Raw genomic sequence first — 18,137 nt, 5'->3', positions numbered from 1 at the left:
CCCGTCCACTCTGGGTTTATTTTCCAGTATGCTATGTCATACTTACGCTGGGATCATTTCAATACTGTTATTCCATAATCTTATATATATTAGTATAAAAGGATTTGTTTTAAGGGTTTTAAACTTAATAAATGTAAATAGTATTATGAACTCATCTCAGTATATCTGACCCTCGTTGTTTCCCCATTTTTCAGGTTTATTATTTTGAGCAAGTCTGCTGATCTCCGAATCTTTATTCCTCGGAGGTTTATTTTATTTTAATAAATTGTCAAACTACTTTTATTCTTAGACCGCAGTAGTAAACTAGAAGTCTATTATTTTAGTCTGTTTGTCGGATTTGTCTGACTGGTTTAATTTTATGCTTTGGCATTATTATTGTTTAACTCTGGTTATTTTTATTTAATGGAAATACTTATATTTAAACTGTTAGTTTAAGTTGGAGTCTCGGTCGCCCCGAGCATTGGATTTTCTGCAGATTTATCTGATTGGTGGTTTTCCGCAAGGCTTGCTACGGGTTTTGGTACAGCCATACCCATACCCTAGCGCCGGTCGCAATCTATGAAATTGGGTCGTGACAAACACTAGTTTGATATAAAATAAAGTTCAAACACTATATCGTCATTTCGTAAAAAGTTGAAACACTAAAAATATAGTAATCCATAAATAAAAACAAAAATAGAGATACCACCAATAAATTTAGAACTAAATAAGTATTAACAATTAATTTTTTCCTATAAATAATTTTCGTAATTTATAAATAGCACAACTAATTTAAGAAAAATTGGTGATGATTATTAGATCTAAATTTTTTTCCAAAATCAGACATTTCACCCATCATCTTCTCCAATCATAACTTTCCTAGAATTTCAATTCCACTCCACTCTCCATCCCTTTCCTTACATTACAAGTCCACTTTTTCTCCCAAACAAGACGCCAAATTTAATGAAATTAAATTTGGATCACCACTAACCAACCCGTGACCCATCTCGTGAAATGAGATTGAACTCCACTTTTTCTTTCTTACAAAACCAAACTAATTCCGACAAAAATTATAAATACAACTCTTCACATCACAAAAAATCCACCACCAGATGCTCTCCACTTACTAATAAATCATCTCTTTGCATTTCCATTTCCATGGCTTCTCTTCTCTCCTTTTCTTTCCTCTCTCTCCTTCTCTTTCTCTCCTCCACCTCCGCCGCCTACCGCCACCGCAAACCGCCGTCCAACACCTCAACCCCACCACCTGAAATCACCCAAGCATGCAAAGCCACCCGATTCCCCGATCAATGCGTTTCATGGTTATCCAATTCCCATTATGTCCCTCAAAACCCGACTCCCTTACAGCTAATCCAATCCTCCATTTCTGTTTCCGCCGCCAATCTCAAAACCGCCCAATCAATGGTCACCTCTATTCTAGACTCCTCCGCAGGGAATGCTAACCGCTCACTCGCTGCTCGAAATTGTATCGAAGTGCTCAGTAACTCCGAGTACCGAATCGCCTCAACCTCCAACAATTTTCTGCCACGTGGAAAATCCAAAGACGCCAGAGCTTGGTTGAGTGCCGCCCTTCTTTATCAGTACGATTGCTGGAGCGCTCTCAAGTACGCCAACGACACGTCGGATACTAATAAAACGATGTCGTTTCTCGACTCTCTGATGTCGTTAACTAGTAACTCCTTGAGCATGGTTTTGTCTTACGATTTATACGGAAATAACACCAAGCTATGGGGCCCACCTAAGACAGAGCGTGATGGGTTCTGGGAAGGTTCCGGGTCGGGTTCGGGTTCAGGTGGTGATTTGAATTTTCGCGGTGTGTTTCCGTCAAAGGAAACGGCGGATGTAACGGTGTGTAAAGATGGAAGCAACGGGTGTTATAAAACAGTGCAGGAGGCCGTCAATACGGCGCCGGATAATGAATGGGGAAAAATGTTCGTGGTGCATATAAAAGAAGGGATATACGATGAAATCGTTAGGATTCCGTTGCAGAAAAAAAAAGTTGTTTTTCTAGGAGACGGAATGGGCAAAACCGTCATTACAGGCTCATTAACAGTTGGCCCACCTGGCACTTCTACTTATAACACAGCTACACTTGGTAAGTTTTTACTTTCCCCTCACTTAACCTTTTTACAATTTAACCCTCGCCAGTTACATTTCAGTTAAAAAAAAACTAAATCTATTTTAAAGTCCTTAAATTATACATTTTTATTTCATTAGGTCCTTTAACTTTTATTTGATTTTTTCGGATCTTTAAATTTTTAATGTTTGGTTTATCAGGTCCTTCAACTTTTTTGCCTTTCTTAAATTTCTAATTTTTTATTTTTTAGTTCATTAGATCCTTAAATGAATCTTCGTTAAAAAACCTAATGAATCAAAAAATAAAATTTTAAAAATCTGAGAAAGTCAAATAGAAGTTGAGGGACCTAATAAACCAAATAATAAAAGTTTAAAAATTAAAAAAAGTTAAATAAAAATTAAAGGACTTAATAAATTAAAAAATAAAAGTTTAGGAACCTTAAAATAAATTTAGCCTTCAAAAAAAATAAACTAGTTGTAACACGATCTAATATCCCTCCATTTTATAGGCCATTTTGAAGTGTGTGGTATTTATTAGTCGGTTTGTGATGTACGGTTTAATTTGATTCTTTTTTTATTAATCAGCCTGTTGAAGTCAGAAAAGTCAAATTCTTTGAGAGTTTGCCATAGATCCAGATCTTTTAGTATATTATTGCATACCATATCATCACGTGCTATGCTTCTTTTTTCTTCTTGTTTGTTGAATTAAAATGTCAAGAAAATCGAATGCAGGATGCAAATGCATGCTGTATATCCTAGTAGTTTCTCTTTTGTTTCTAATTCTTGCCGCTGTTATATTATTATCGGCCTTCCGTCATAAAATATTTGCACACTCTCATGCAAATTTAAACTCGACCATCTATAAAGTACCTGTCGCGGAGATTCAATTTGCTTGCCAAGCCACCCGGTTTCCCGATTCTTGCATTTCCTCTTTGTCTCAATCCAATCTCGTCCCGTCTAGTCCGACCCCGCTTCAAATTATCGAATCCGCGCTATTAATTTCATCGCAAAACATTGAAACTGCGCAAACCAAGTTGAAATCTCTCGTTGAGGTTGCTGCGGGTAACGAAAATGTTACCAATGTTGCGAAAAGCTGTATGGATTTGATGCGTTATTCGCTGTATAGGATTTCGTTGTGTAACGAAAGTTTGCCTCTTTCTAAGACGAAGAATGCGCGTGCTTCGATGAGTGCTGCTCTGGCTTACCAATATGATTGTTACGGAGGCCTTACGTACCATGGCGATAACTCGCAGGCGGTTAACGATACGACTTTGTTTCTTAACTCTTCGATTGCGTATAGCAGCAATGCGTTGAGTATGATTGTCTCTTATGATTTATGGGATAATCAAACACGGAGTTGGAGGGCGCCGAGAACAGAGCGAGATGGGTTCTGGGAGGGGCAAGGGTTGGGTAATGAAATCGGGTTCAAGGGCGAGTTTCCTTTGGAGTTGAGGGTCGATGTGATCGTTTGTAAAAATGGGAGGAATGGATGTTATAAAACTGTACAGGAAGCAGTTAATGCAGCTCCGAGTAATGCGTCGGATAAAAAGTTTGTGATACACATAAAGGAGGGTGTTTATGAGGAGATTGTTAGGGTTCCGTTGGAAAAGAAAAATGTAGTGTTTGTAGGTGATGGGATAGGTAAAACTGTCATTACAGGCTCGTTGAGTGCCGGTCAGGTTGGTGTTACTACATATGAGTCTGCCACTGTTGGTAAGTTCAGCCATTCGATCAATTGTTTAGTCTATCTTTCATGTTAAACCTACGGTCGTTTCTTGGTGGTAACAGTACTTGCACTTTATAATCTGCATTATGTGATTTCAAACTTTCTTAATTGATGAATGCACCTACTAATATTCACATAATTGTTTCATTATTGAAACTGCTTTCCAAGTATTCTGGCGCGTAAGCGACTCAGCAACTGCGTTATTTTCTTGTCTTGTTTCAGTTTTGCTGTATTTCGTATAATTTGTTTTGGTTGGCTATGAAGCTCTGTCATAGTATCGCAACTCTGCTGGGTTATAAAGTTCTGAAAAAAATTCTCTGCCCTGTTTCAGGTGTTCTTGGTGATGGATTCATGGCCAGTGGTCTCACAATCCAGAATACAGCAGGAGCCCCTACCCACCAAGCAGTGGCCTTCAGATCAGATAGTGATCTCTCATTCATTGAGAATTGCGAATTTATAGGCCATCAAGACACTTTGTATGCGCATTCACTTCGCCAGTACTACAAATCATGCCGCATTCAGGGCAATGTGGACTTCATTTTTGGAAACTCTGCTGCAATTTTTCAGGACTGCGAGATATTAGTCAATCCCAGGCAAGAAAAGCCAGAAAAAGGTGAAAACAATGCTCTCACAGCGCACGGCAGGACAGACCCGGCACAATCAACAGGTTTTGTCTTTCAGAACTGTTTGATTAATGGCACCGAAGAATATATGAAATTGTACCAGAGTAAGCCCAAGGTACACAAGAATTACTTGGGAAGGCCATGGAAAGAATTCTCGAGAGTCGTTTTTATACATTGTAACTTCGAAGCTATCATAACGCCCGAAGGGTGGATGCCTTGGACCGGCGATTTTGCATTGAAAACACTCTACTATGGGGAATTTGAGAATTCCGGACCGGGATCTAATGTGTCTCAGAGAGTACCATGGAGTAACCGCATTCCTGCGGAGCACGTATACACATATTCAGTGCAGAATTTCATTCAAGGAGATGAATGGATTTCAACCTCCTCTTGAATATCAAATCAAATTCGGTAATGTTGTAGATTAGATATTGCAGCTCTGTTGCTAATAATATTAGCTAAGCTTTTAATGTTCATATAATTCTCAAACGGATAGATTTGAATTTGAAACTAATTACAAAAGTATTTGAAGGGTAATGTTGTTGAAGTTATATGACTAATTGACTACCAAGTCTTGCATGCATGTTACAGATATTTCGCTCATGTTACTCTCTTGATTAACGTAATGTGAGGCCTAGGCTAAGGCGGATGCTATACTAATTATCTCATCTACAAATTTCATGTGATACAATAAGAGTTGACTCTAGATTTAAAATTGACGTTGACTGAGGTCATAAAATAGACTTAAAACAGCATAAATTTTAATTGATTTTACGAGCCATTAAATTTACAAACTACTTCATCTTAGTCATGTGAGTTTGATTAAATTTTAATTTCTTTTCAATTGAATAAACTTTAAATTTTTTTTGTTTGAATAACTGAGAATTCTTGCCGTAGAAATGAATTAAAATTTAGTCATTGAAATGAAATAAATTAAAATTTAGTCTTTAAAATAAAATAAATTAAAATTTCATAATCAAAAGAAACAAATTCAAAGTTAAGTGACATTTAAAATTATTTGGTTTATTAAAGTATAATATAATTTCTTGTTATCAAAACATATCGTACAATCGTTTTACCATCTTGAGTAGTTTTTTATAGGTCAAATTTGTTTCAAGGATGATTTTTTTTTTTAATTTTACATATATATGACATGTTCTACTCTTTTGCATTTGATTTTTTTAATAATTATTATTATTCCTAATTTCTTTTTCTAAAAAAAAAGTTAATTAAAAATTGGTATATTTGAAGAATTCGGTAATATTTTCCAATCAAAAATATAAAGGAATAAGTTTTAATAAGTGAATCTCCATAAATATTTTTGATATTTTTTTATTCAATTTTTATGGACAGAAAAGATTCTATTAAATCAAATCGAAAACGATTACAGTTGTGAGAAAATTCAGAAAAGTGACAAAACCACTTCTGATGACCTGAAATAGAACTGGCATATTGCGCTAAAACATGTGCCGCCTGATTCGCAGATCGCCTCACGAAAATAAAATTAATGTTATCAAACCGCTTCGCTAAATTGACATAGTCCTTAGCCAGCAACTCCGACTCCCAACAGCCTGGATTCCTGATTTCTAATAGCACCTCCATAGCGTCAGACTCCAAAATAATTTTATCTTTGTCCTTTAACCAGCTTAGAGCCTCCCTTATCCCTATAATTTCATCCAAACGAGGGGAATTGTTACCGAAATTGGCGAGCTTGGACAAGATTACCCAAACAATCACGAACCACAATCCTATTTTGATCCTTTGTCTACCCGGAAAAAAAGCTGCATCCGTGTTGACTTTCAACCAACCAAGGGATGGAGCTTTCCATCGAATTAAGCCATCATTCCTACTTATTACTACACCTCTGACATTAGCAGAATCATAGTTTTTCCAAGAAGAGTATTGATGACAAACAGAAGCAACAATGGCAACTGCTTCCAGTGGTTTATCATTCCAGACCACTCCATTTCGCCCAAGCCAGATGTTCCAACACACAAAAGCATTAGTGGCCTGACTATCCTCATCCAAACGCATAAGCTAGTCACCACACCATAGCTAAACATTTGGAAACCGATTTCCATGAAGAACTAGACCCGACAATTTCCAACAGTCCTGGCCTTTGAACATACACAAAATAAATGGAGCGCTGTCTCCTTCCCCTAATGACAAAACCTACAAGTTTCATTAACAAAAACTCGACGTTCAGTCAAAGCATAAACTATCAGAAGGTACCCGATACACAAACGTCAAAGAAAGCTCTAGATATGGAGATGAGCTTTAACACTCCAAATCCTCCCCCAAAGCTCATTCGGATATCGCTACAACTGACTCGTTTTCATTCTATAAAAGCTTTTAACTGGAAATATACCTTTCGAATCAAGCTTTCACCACCACTTGTCATCCACATCTCAGTTACTGACCAAGACCCTTAAAATCTACTTTACATCTTCATTATTAAAGACATATCTAATCAAACCTTTGTCCTATTCCGTTCCATCAACCACCAACATTTGATTCACCGTAGCACTAGCTAAAGAAGAAGGCTATACAGTTGTTACAAGACCAGATTCAGATTCCAACAGCTAAAGAGACCTCCAGATCTGTGTATTTTTGCCGTTGCCAATCCGGACTCCAGCACCCACCTCCATTCCCTCTTGGGCCTAAAAAATGATGCGCCACACGTAACTTGGATTCTAGCCTAGCTTCGCCTCAAGAAATGACGTATTCGGAAAATATTTAGCTTTGAATAAGCGAACCATCAAGTTATACGTCAAACTAGTAAGCTTCCAAACTTGTCTAGCAAGTATAGCAATATTAAACTCCCTAATTTTCTTGAAACCCAACCCTCCAATTTTTTTCGAGATATAAAACTTCTCCCATCTCGCCTACTTTATTCCTTTCCTCTTTGTTTGATCCCTACCCCACCAAAAACTATTCATCATCTGTTCAAACTCCTCACAAAGAATAAGCGGAATAAGGAACACGTTCATCATATAATTGGGCATCGCTTGAACGAAACATTTGAAATGAATTTCCTTTCCGGCACGAGATAGAAACTTCGAGTTCCACCCTGTGATCTTACTCCACATACGATCCAGGTGAAGATTGTTTTGAAGTGGCGGACTTGTATTCTTGTTCCAGAAATCTGTGGTATTTTGGAAATATGTACATAAGTAAGATTTTACTTCATAACGTCGCAGTAGTCCGTAGACGTCAGACCTTGACTGATGATTTTGTATCAAACGCTGTTTTGTTGTTCTGATATGTATGTTTTGCATGTATATAGTTTTCTTTTCAAATCATGTATATAGTTTATGAAACTGCGCTTTTGAACCGTTTGATTGTTATACCAATTGTCTATGGTTGAAATTGGATATGTGTTATAGGATCTATGCTTGGACAAGGCAATGCTTGATTGTGTTATCACACAGTAAGACCTTGGTCCTTATCGTTTTTGCATCATTTTTCAAAATATGTTTTCGACGTTTACAACTTAGTATTTTAAGAAATTTTTCCGAAAACGTTTTGTGTATGTTTATGTGATCGTTTTGTAAAAAGGTTTTAGTGGTTTTTAGGCTAGCTACGGGTTCCGGAGCAACCATTTTCGTTGCTTAGCCCCGGTCGTGGTCCTCGATTTTGGGTCGTGACAACTGCGCGGGGGGGGGGGGGGGGGGGTATGTTAATGATGGAATAAGACAAAACCTCACATGTCCACTTTGTAACAAAATTCCACATTGCTAGTTTATATGGAAATCCACTCAACAAGTCTTTATATAAAGACAAGTCAACCTATTACTATAATAAGTTAAACTTTATGACCTCTTTTATATAGTACTTTCCTATATTATATTAAAATAAATACTAACTTAAACTTTAGAGTGGATTTCGGACCAAGAGTCTGAAATCCTATATGACCTTATTTGTCTTGTAAGACACAACTCGTATCAAGTTTGTCACGAAGCGACCCGGAAGACAAGACGGTCTTAGACCAGATCCATCAAGATACAGATTCAATTCCTTGTTCTAAACTCCATTTAGCTAGACAGTGAGCTAAAATATTTTCGGTTCTATGTACGTAGCCGAACTTGCATTCTTCAAGTTAATAATCTAACTCCACAATGTATTAAGCAATCATGAATTGGCCATTGTCCATCGTTTTCTCCAGACGAGTAATATGATTCACTGCCAACAGGGCATCCGATTCAAAGTAGAATTTGTTACACATGATATTAAGTGTCATTTCATCTCAAAATACAAAGCCAACAACTCTACTGTTTTAACATCTTTTACTCATGGAAACAATCGACATCCATGGAAGATAACTACACCTTGGCTATTCTTGATAATTGATGCTCCTCCAGCTTCGTTTTTATCCGACGAGTTGCATCAGAGTTCACTTTCAACCAACCCTCATTGTTTTCTTCTTTTCACCCGTTCAGGACACCTCATGGAATTAACAAAAAAAATGTATATGTTCTTTAATTTTTTTTATTTTGATAATTCTAATTGTTTTCTCCTTTTCACCAGTTCAGGACACTTCATGAAATTACCAAAAAAAAATATACATCCATTCTTTATTTTGTTTATTTTAATAATTCTCATTCACAATTCTAATTGTTTTCTCCTTTTCACCAACATGTTTCTTTTTTCAATTTATACTTATAAAAACTATGAACATCCTTAAAAGTTGAAAGAGAGAAAATATTACTTTTAAATTACCAAGTTTGATTCAAATATGAACAATTTTTTTTTTAAATGTAATTTAGATAGTGTAAAGATAAATTACATGTTTATTTGGATCATCTAAATTTGGCATCAATAATTTTCCAAATAACGCAAGCCTTTAATTATAACAATTAACAAGAAATAGTTAATTACAAAAATAGTAAATACAAAACCAGACAAAAAAATAGAAAATCCCGTGAAATAAGATTCAACTTTATTTCATGCAAAAACAAAACTAATCCTAAGCCAATCACATCCGATTAAATAGTTTCCTACAAATATAAATATGTTGTCTAATTAAGTCATCTATTTGCATTTAAATTTCCATGGCTTTTTTTGGCTCCATTTTTTTCTTCTGTCTCCTTCACTTGATCTCCTCCACCTCCGCCACTCAACCTCAAATCGCCCAAGCATGCAAAGCCACCCGATTCCCCGATGTGTGCATTTCATCCTTATCAACGGCCGGTAATCTCTCTCAAAACCCGACTCCATTACAAATAATCCAATCCTCCATTTCTATCTCCGCCACCAATCTCAAAACTGCCCAATCAATGGTCAACTCTATTCTAGACTCCTCCGTAGGAAACGTTAATCGCACAACCGCCGCCCGAAATTGTATCGAAGTGCTACGTAACTCCGAATACCGTATTGCTTCGACATCCGATGATCTTCTGCCTCATGGAAAAACCAAAGACGCCATTGCGTGGTTGAGTGCTGCATTGCTTTTTCAGTACGATTGCGGGAACAATCTCAAGTATGCCAACGACACGGCGGATACGAATAAGACAATGTCGTTTTTGGACTCTCTGTTGTCATTAACGAGTAATGCATTGAGCATGGTTTTGTCTTATGACACACACGGAAATGATACCGAGCCGTGGGGGCCTCCTAAGACGGAGCGTGATGGGTTCTTGGGAGTATCTGCGTCGCGTTCGGGTTCTGGTGATTTGAATTTTAGAGGTGCATTTCCGTCTAATCTAACCGTGGATGTGACGGTTTGCAAGGATGGAAGCAAGGGGTGCTATAAAACAGTTCAGGAAGCCGTCAATGCGGCGCCGGATAATGAATTGGGAAAAAGGTTCGTAGTGCACATAAAAGAAGGGATATACAATGAAATTGTTAGGATTCCGTTGGAGAAAAAGAAGGTTGTGTTCTTAGGAGATGGAATGGGCAAAACCGTCATTACGGGTTCATTGACAGTGGGCCAACCGGGCATTTCTACTTATAACACAGCTACACTTGGTAACCTAACTTTTCCTTCACTTAATATTTTTACAATGTTATTTGTTTCTGATGAAAAATTGTAATCCTTGAGCCTGTTTCAGGTGTTCTTGGTGATGGATTCATGGCTAGTGGTCTCACAATTCAGAACACAGCAGGAACACCTACCAACCAAGCAGTGGCCTTCAGATCAGACAGTGACCTCACATTCATTGAGAATTGTGAGTTTTTAGGCCATCAGGACACTTTACATGCGCATGCACTTCGCCAGTACTACAAATCATGCCGTATTCAGGGCAATGTAGACTTCATTTTTGGAAGCTCTGCCGCAGTTTTTCAGGATTGCGAAATATTAGTTAATCCTAGGCAAGAAAATCCTGAAAAAGGTGAAAACAATGCTCTCACAGCGCACGGTAGGACAGACCCTGCACAGTCGACAGGTTTTGTCTTTCAGAATTGTTCGATTAATGGCACCGAAGAATATATGAAACTGTACCAGAGTACGCCTAAGGTACACAAGAATTACTTGGGAAGGCCATGGAAGGAATATTCGAGAGTCGTTTTCATACATTGTAACTTTGGAGCTATTATAGCGCCCGAAGGGTGGATGCCATGGAAGGACGATTTTGCATTGAAAACACTCTACTATGGGGAATTTGAGAATTCCGGACCGGGGTCTAGTGTGTCTCAGAGAGTACCATGGAGTAGCCGCATTCCTGCGGAGCATGTAAACACATATTCAGTGCAGAACTTCATTCAAGGAGATGAATGGATTTCAACCTCCTCTTGAAATCAGATTCTCTAGTGCTATTAGAATTGATATTATCATGCAATAATTAAGAATATAGCAATTGCAGGAGTAGAGAAAGGTTTTCCTTTTGAATATATAGTAAATAACGATTTAAAATAAACAGCAAAAGGTATTGTCAATATGTTGAAGATTTTGTATGATTAAGGGTGTGTCACGTTCAAATGAATTTTATTATTTTTTATAGAATTTAACTAAATTTTTATAAAATGTGTGTTTGGTTTGTTAATGAAATTTAGTTACAATTTTATGTCTTAATTCCACAGAATTGTACTTATTTGAAATTATAACAATTTCATGAAATTTGCAAATGAATTTTAAAAAGTAGAACACTTTTAATATTTTAAAAATATGTTAAATTTAAATTTAACTTTAATTTTCCTCATATCACAAATAATAAATTTAATTTGTTTTTTAAATAAATCATAAATTTTAAAGAGAAAAAATCTAAAAGTTCTAGAGGAAAAATAATTAAATTTTGGAGAGTAAAATTTATACATAATATTAAGAGTGAGCAAAATATTCGACCGACCAAATCAACCAGCCAAATCAATGTATTTTTATCAATTCAGTGATAAATTTGGATTCGATAAGTTCAATTTTGAAAAGTTACTAATTTTGTTGTTTGGTTTTATTTGAGATTTGAATGAATCAAACTCGGGATGACTTAATTTTGAGCCGGCCGGTTTAATTGACTTAACCGATAACTTGCGGCTTGTTTGGTTAAAATAGAGATCCACTCGTATTTTGTTAGTTTTTTTATTCGAATTTGGTTCGAATTTTGAAAATTAAAATTAATCGAACCAATTGAATATCCGAATATATAATTTTGCTTTTTAACCGATCGAGATGAAATTTTAAAAAGAAAAGGTTTTTTGTTTGATTTTTAATTTTTTACTTTCAGTTCAGTTTTGGTTTTCAATTTTTTTTCAGTTTTGAATTTTGAAAACCGAACAGACCGATTTTACATTTTTTTTAAATAACTTCCTTTAGTTTTATCGTTTTTAACTAAACAAAAAGAAATTTCAAAAAGTCAATTTTCAGTTTAATTTGAATTATTTTGATAATCCGTTTGATTTCTGTTTTCAATTTTTTTACTTCCGGTTTTGAATTTTTAAAATTGAAATTAACCGAACTGGCTGATTGCTATTTTTTTAATCTTTTTTAATTCTTTTGTTTTTATCATTTTTAAACAAACCGATCAAACTTTCAAAAAACAAAAATCAATTTTTTGATTAGGTTTGATTTTGAATTTTTAGTATGATTTGGTTCTAATTATTTAAAATTAGTTCTGGTCGATTTTGAATTCTGAAAACCAAAATTAATCAAACCGATCGATTTTGGGCTTTTTAATTTTTTTATTTATGTGAAATTTGAAAACAATATAAAATATAAATAATAAAAATATAATAATAATATTTTTGATGAGATAAAAACTTTAAATTTTAAAATTTATATTATTTCATTTATTTTATTTTAATTTATTTGAAATAGGTTTCATATTTAAAATTTGAATTACTTTTAAAATACCTCATTTTGAAACATATTTATAACTTTTTACTCATATTTCCATAATTTTCCTCTCTACCTTTATTTAAAATATAATATTAAAAATATTATATATTAGGGTTTTATCTTATTTGAGGTCATTTATTTTTTATAGCCACGCACATTTTCTCTCTCTTCGCACAAATTCCCTCTTTCTCCATAGTTTTCTCTCTCTATTAAATTTCTTTTTTCCTTTCTACTTCTTTCCTTATCTAATTTTTTCTCTCTTCTTTTTTTCCGATCGTTGTTTTCTTTCATCTCGCCGTCGCACGTCTTCCGGTGGATTTTCCGTCGTATTGTTTTCACCGTTGCATTTTTTTGGTGGATTTCTCATCGTCGCGATTCTTTCATTGATTTTCTCGTCGCCGCGTTTCTTCCGATGGATTCTTCAAAGTCGTTTTTAGATATTTTATAATTTTTTACATTTTTATGCTAAATTAGATTTTTTTGAAAAGAGATTGTTGTAGATCTATTATTTTTATCTTTATAAAATTCTTCTATTATTAATATAATTATTTGGGTTGATGTCAAATAAATCACGAATTTTACATGCTTTTTTATTTTAATCACACAGTTTAAATTTTAACATTTTCATGTACGAACTACCATTTTGTCTCAAATTCATACACACCGCTGAGGTGGCACTCATTCATTGGTGTAAAATGACCCCCACCTCAGCGAATTACACTAATGGAGCCGTGATACCTCATCACCGTGTATGAATTGGAGATAAAGTGATAGTTCGTACATGAAAATGAAAACATTTTATAAACTGCGTTATTAAAATGAAAAAACATGTAAAGTTGGTGAATATTTATGACATTAACCCTAATTATTTAGTCTTTTTTTGTTCATATATTGTTTTTTTTATTTTGATGATACTGATTTTGTAAAAATGAATTGATTTATGGTGTATTTGTAGTTTTTTTTATGGTGTATTTACATTATAGCGTATTTTTGGTGTATTTACAGTGTATTTCTGATGTTTTGCTGGTGTATCTGCAGTGTTTATGGTGTATTTGCAGTGTTTTTGTGGTGTATACACTAAAAAAAACACAATAAATACACTATAATACACCATAGTTACACTAAAAAATATGATAAAAGAATAAAAAACAAACACCAAAAAAATCTATAAAAAGAAAATAAATCATTAAAAAGTGAAAAAACATATTTGAAAAATTAAAAAAAATGTATTTTTCATAAAAAAAAGTTTAGAAAAATAAAGACAAAAAATAAACAATGTAAAAATTGTAAATAAAATAGTAAATAGTGTAGCGTAGGAAATTTCCTCTTAAATTTTTTTGATACCAAATAAAAAATGCATTCTCTAAATAAGTTTCACACTAATATTGAAGCAAACGATATCTAAGTTTATTGAGTTGATAGACGATATGTGACTTTATTTTAATATTTTAATAAGATACTTTGAGTGAAGTTAAGATTATACTTTCTTTGCTCTTTTTAGCGACAAATTACTTTATTAGCGACAAATTACCAGCAGACTGAGTCCGTCGGTATATTTTGGATCGCTAAACAGTTAACGACCCAAAAAGACGAACCGTCGCCAAATTACCGACGAAAATTCCATCGGTAATTTGGGACAATTCAGTCGTAAAATTGATCAGAAAAGCCGACCAATTACCGACATTTTAGCGACAAAATTGTCCGTCGCCAATTTAGCGAGGGACAATTCCGTTGCTAAAGTTTGTCGCTGTATTATGCAAACCATCGCTAATTGCATAACACAGTTGTTATTCTTATACTTTTAGAGACGACAAAATATGTCGCTAAAAGGTTAAATTTGGTCACTAATTTGACAAAAATTTCGCCAGAAATTTTCCGTTTTTTGGCATATTTTCATTTTTTTTCCTATTGTTGATTAGACCTATTAAATACACCAATTACACACACTAGAGGCAACAAATATACATAAATCAAATTCGTAATATATATATATATATATATATATATATACAATATTGATGAAAAGTATACAGTACTATAAAAAAACCTAAATATGTCAAAATGTGCAAAAGTGTATCATGAAATCCTACTCCAAGCTGGTAGTGTCATCAGCAGCACGCGGGAGGGGGGGGGGGGGGGCTAAGGTCAAAACTGAATTTTAAAAAGTAAAACATTTTTAATTAGTTTTAAAATATGTTAAATTTCATATAACTTTAATTTGCCTCATATCATAAATAATAAATTTAAAAATAAATTTTAATTTTTTTAACATAAATCATAAATTTTGAAGAGAAAAAATTTAAAAATTCTACAAGAAAACAAAAATTAAATTTTAGAGAAAACAATTCATACATAACGTTAAGAGTGAGCAAAATATTCAACTGACCGAATTAACCAATCAAATCACTTTCTTTTGATCAGTTCAATGATAAATTTTAATTCGATTAGTTCGATTTTGAAAAGTTAAAACTTTTTTTGTTTGGTTTTATTTGAGATTTGAATTAATCAAATTCGAGGTGATCAAAATTTTGAACCGGTCGATTTAATTGACTCAACCAAATCATTGTTTTTTAGTGTTTGGTTTTATTTGTTCGGTTAAAATAGAGATCAGTTCATATTTTTTAGGTCTTTTATTCGATTTTGATTTTAAATTTTTATAATTGAAATTAATCGAACCAATTGAATAACCAAATATATGATTTTTATTTTTAGCCGAACGAGATGAAATTTTAAAAAGATAGCAACATCAAGAAGATGTCTATATTTTTACGTTTTGCGACACATTTTGTTGTGGAGTATGAGCACATGATGTTTGATGAATGATGTTGTTAGAAGAACAAAACGAGTAAATGAAGTTTTCTTATATTCCAAGGCATTATGAGATCTCAAAACATGAATACTAGTAGAAAATTGAGTCTTTATTTCAGCATAAAAAGTTTGAAATACATCAAGAACAAATGATCTATCTTTTAATAAATAAACCCAAGTCATTCGAGAATAATCATCCACAAAAGTAATAAAATATTTATCACCAGACATAGTAGGATAACGACAAGGACCCCATACATCTGAGTGTACCAAATCAAAAGGACTTAAACTTCTATTCTCTTTAGAGGAAAAAGTTGTTCTGTGATGTTTTCCTAGCTGACATGCATCACAATTTATTTGAGAAACAGGCTCACTAAAAGATATTACTTTCTTTAGCTTAGAAAAAGTAGGATGGCCTAAACAACAATGCCAATCATAAGAGGTAACTCCACTAGCAGCTGCAGAAACGAAAGAAGATTCAAGATAATAAACTCCTCTTGGCTCAGAGCCGTGTCCAATCAATGTATTCGTTTGGAGATCCTGAAAAATACAATGAGTAGGAAAAAATGTTAGGGAAAAATTGAGAGCTTTTGTAATTTGATTGACAGAAATAAGGTTAAATGACAATTTTGGGACATGTAGGACTTTTTTAAGAGTAACATAAAGGGTATGAACAATACCAAAACCAGAGACTGTAGAAACAAACCCATCAGCAACTGTAATAGGGGACAGTGATTCACAATGAGTAAAATCATTGAAGTGTCGCTGGTCACTAGTCATATGATTTGATGCTCCCGCATCAATTAACCAAGATTTTGCAGAAAAACTAGCAAGTGCAGCAGTACCTGTTTGTGGAGGAACAGAATTGGATTGAGGGTGAGTCAAGCGCTCATACTCGACTCTGGAAATTTGGATAACATCTTCAGGTCCTTGGAAGGAAGTGGACTCATTGGAATTAGATGTAGCAGCAGCCGCCTTATGGGTATTAAATATTTTTGGGCGCTTGGTAGCCCAGTCAACATGAATCAGCAGTGTGGTTTTTTTTACCACAAAAGTGACATTGTCGATCACGATCTTTGCCCTTGAAATTATATGGACCACCATGTGCAGCCATGGAAGAATTTTCAAGGCTAACATTTGGAGATGGAAGAGTTATCGAGACTGACTGCAGGCGAGAGAAAGCTGAATGAGGTGTAGGCATATTTCTGTCTCCAAGTAATTGACTTCTAAGGGTATTGTACTGATCGCTTAAATTGATAAGAAATCCACAAACAAACAGATTTCCCCACTGACATTTTTGGGTGTCTAAATATGTAGAAAGAGGCTGCAATTCACGAAATTCATTGATAATCCCTCTATAGGTAGCAAAAAATTCAGGAAGGGATCGTTCACCTTGTTTGTTGTTACAAGCTGTTGAAACAAAGAGAAAATACGAGAATTATTACCATCATTAGAAAATATCTCCCTAATGGAGTCCCACATCTCCTTAGCGGTTGATATCAAACCAACCGAGGCGGCAAACTCAGGTTCTAACGAGTTCAGCAGCCACGTCTTGACTGCACAGTCAGATTGACACCAGGCTGCATACTTAGAATCAGTAGGATCTGTCATAATCTAAACAAGATGATGACGACGACCTTGAGATCCAAAGAACGTTCGAAACACTTGAGACCAAAGTGCATAGTTTCTACCATTAAACCTTACTGTTGTACCAACAGAAGCACGCAAATTAGAAGTCGATTTGTTGTCTGTCATCTTGAATAAACAAAAAAATATTCAAGAAACAAATTGCAGAAAACAGCCTCAGAAACAAAAAATTATAGCCTGAAACAAGCTATAAACAGCCCCAAACAAAGGGTTACAGCCTCAAACAAAGAGGTACAACCTCAAATAAAGAGGTACACCCTCAAACAAAGAGGTACAACCTCAAACACAAAGGTACACAAAAGGGAACAGGTTTACTCTTACAAAAGAAGAGAAAAAAAAAATAGGCTGAGAGCAATATGTGCTCTGATACCATGTTAGAAAAAAATGTAATAGATAAAGAAATTATATTGATATGAATCTAGGGTTACATATCAGCTGATTATATATACAAACTAAGGCCTGGAAAGAAATTTAATAATTATAGAAACAGCCATAAGTCTACCTACAAATTAGCTACTAATAATAACACCTAAATTGGAAAGTACTAAATAGGAAGTCAACTAACATAACATAATCATTAAGTCGCACTGATTGAGTTCTCGTTCCCATGCCCCTATTTATCGCAATTGAATAGTCTTCCACTTCTGGTGACTCATTTACCTCATTTGAAATAGGTAGTTGAACTAGATCTGGTTGTGGATCATTTTGTGGAGCATTTGTATTCTCCACCTCAACTTTCACCTGCCTGCTTGTGTTCTCTGTGCCCGTAGAAGGTTTAGAAGACTCATTTTTCCAGGTGAATCATAAATGATTCATTAAACACAAGATCCCTTTTGATTATAGACTTAGGAGACTTTGGATCAGGTAACCAGACCTTGTATCCTTTTACGCCAGAAGGGTAGCCAATGAATATACCTTTTTTAGATCTAGGCTCCAACTTGCCTTCATTGACATGAACATAGACTGGACATCCAAATATCCTCAACTC

The 18,137-nt window shown here is 34.6% G+C and overlaps 3 protein-coding genes across 4 annotated transcripts; 2 read left to right on the top strand and 1 right to left on the bottom strand.

Moving 5' to 3' along the window:
- The first annotated feature begins 856 nt into the window (after nt 1-856).
- LOC126655326 (probable pectinesterase/pectinesterase inhibitor 51) lies at nt 857-4,972 on the top strand. 2 transcript variants are annotated; one of them, XM_050349451.2, is made up of 2 exons: nt 857-2,095; nt 4,134-4,972. In XM_050349451.2, the coding sequence occupies exons 1-2, from the start codon at nt 994-996 to the stop codon at nt 4,817-4,819; spliced, it is 1,788 nt and encodes a 595-aa protein (XP_050205408.2). In that variant the 5' UTR covers nt 857-993; the 3' UTR covers nt 4,820-4,972. The 2 variants fall into 2 exon arrangements, with proteins under 2 accessions (XP_050205408.2, XP_050205410.1); XM_050349453.2 differs by lacking the exon at nt 857-2,095 and adding an exon at nt 2,465-3,789.
- Nucleotides 4,973-5,757: 785 nt separating this feature from the next.
- On the bottom strand, nt 5,758-6,459 carry LOC130014820 (uncharacterized). Its single transcript, XM_056103764.1, has one exon. It carries the CDS (start codon nt 6,457-6,459, stop codon nt 5,758-5,760), a length of 702 nt encoding a protein of 233 aa, XP_055959739.1.
- Nucleotides 6,460-9,454: 2,995 nt separating this feature from the next.
- On the top strand, nt 9,455-11,389 carry LOC130014539 (probable pectinesterase/pectinesterase inhibitor 51). Its single transcript, XM_050349454.1, has 2 exons — nt 9,455-10,392; nt 10,476-11,389. The coding sequence occupies exons 1-2, from the start codon at nt 9,477-9,479 to the stop codon at nt 11,159-11,161; spliced, it is 1,602 nt and encodes a 533-aa protein (XP_050205411.1). The 5' UTR covers nt 9,455-9,476; the 3' UTR covers nt 11,162-11,389.
- The last annotated feature ends 6,748 nt before the right edge of the window (nt 11,390-18,137 follow it).

This window comes from Mercurialis annua, linkage group LG7, assembly GCF_937616625.2.
Source record: "Mercurialis annua linkage group LG7, ddMerAnnu1.2, whole genome shotgun sequence".
NCBI lineage: Eukaryota > Viridiplantae > Streptophyta > Magnoliopsida > Malpighiales > Euphorbiaceae > Mercurialis > Mercurialis annua.
The sequence above is the reverse complement of the archived record's forward strand: the minus strand, read 5'-3'. Positions and strand labels throughout refer to the sequence as shown.

Excerpts from the sequence above, each read along its gene's own strand:
- LOC126655326 (XM_050349451.2), top strand. The coding sequence starts at position 994 with ATGAGATTGAACTCCACTTTTTCTTTCTTACAAAACCAAACTAATTCC. Across the intron at positions 2,096-4,133 it reads TTATAACACAGCTACACTTG|GTGTTCTTGGTGATGGATTC; the intron begins GTAAGTTTTTAC and ends GCCCTGTTTCAG.
- LOC130014820 (XM_056103764.1), bottom strand. The coding sequence starts at position 6,459 with ATGCGTTTGGATGAGGATAGTCAGGCCACTAATGCTTTTGTGTGTTGG.
- LOC130014539 (XM_050349454.1), top strand. The coding sequence starts at position 9,477 with ATGGCTTTTTTTGGCTCCATTTTTTTCTTCTGTCTCCTTCACTTGATC. Across the intron at positions 10,393-10,475 it reads TTATAACACAGCTACACTTG|GTGTTCTTGGTGATGGATTC; the intron begins GTAACCTAACTT and ends AGCCTGTTTCAG.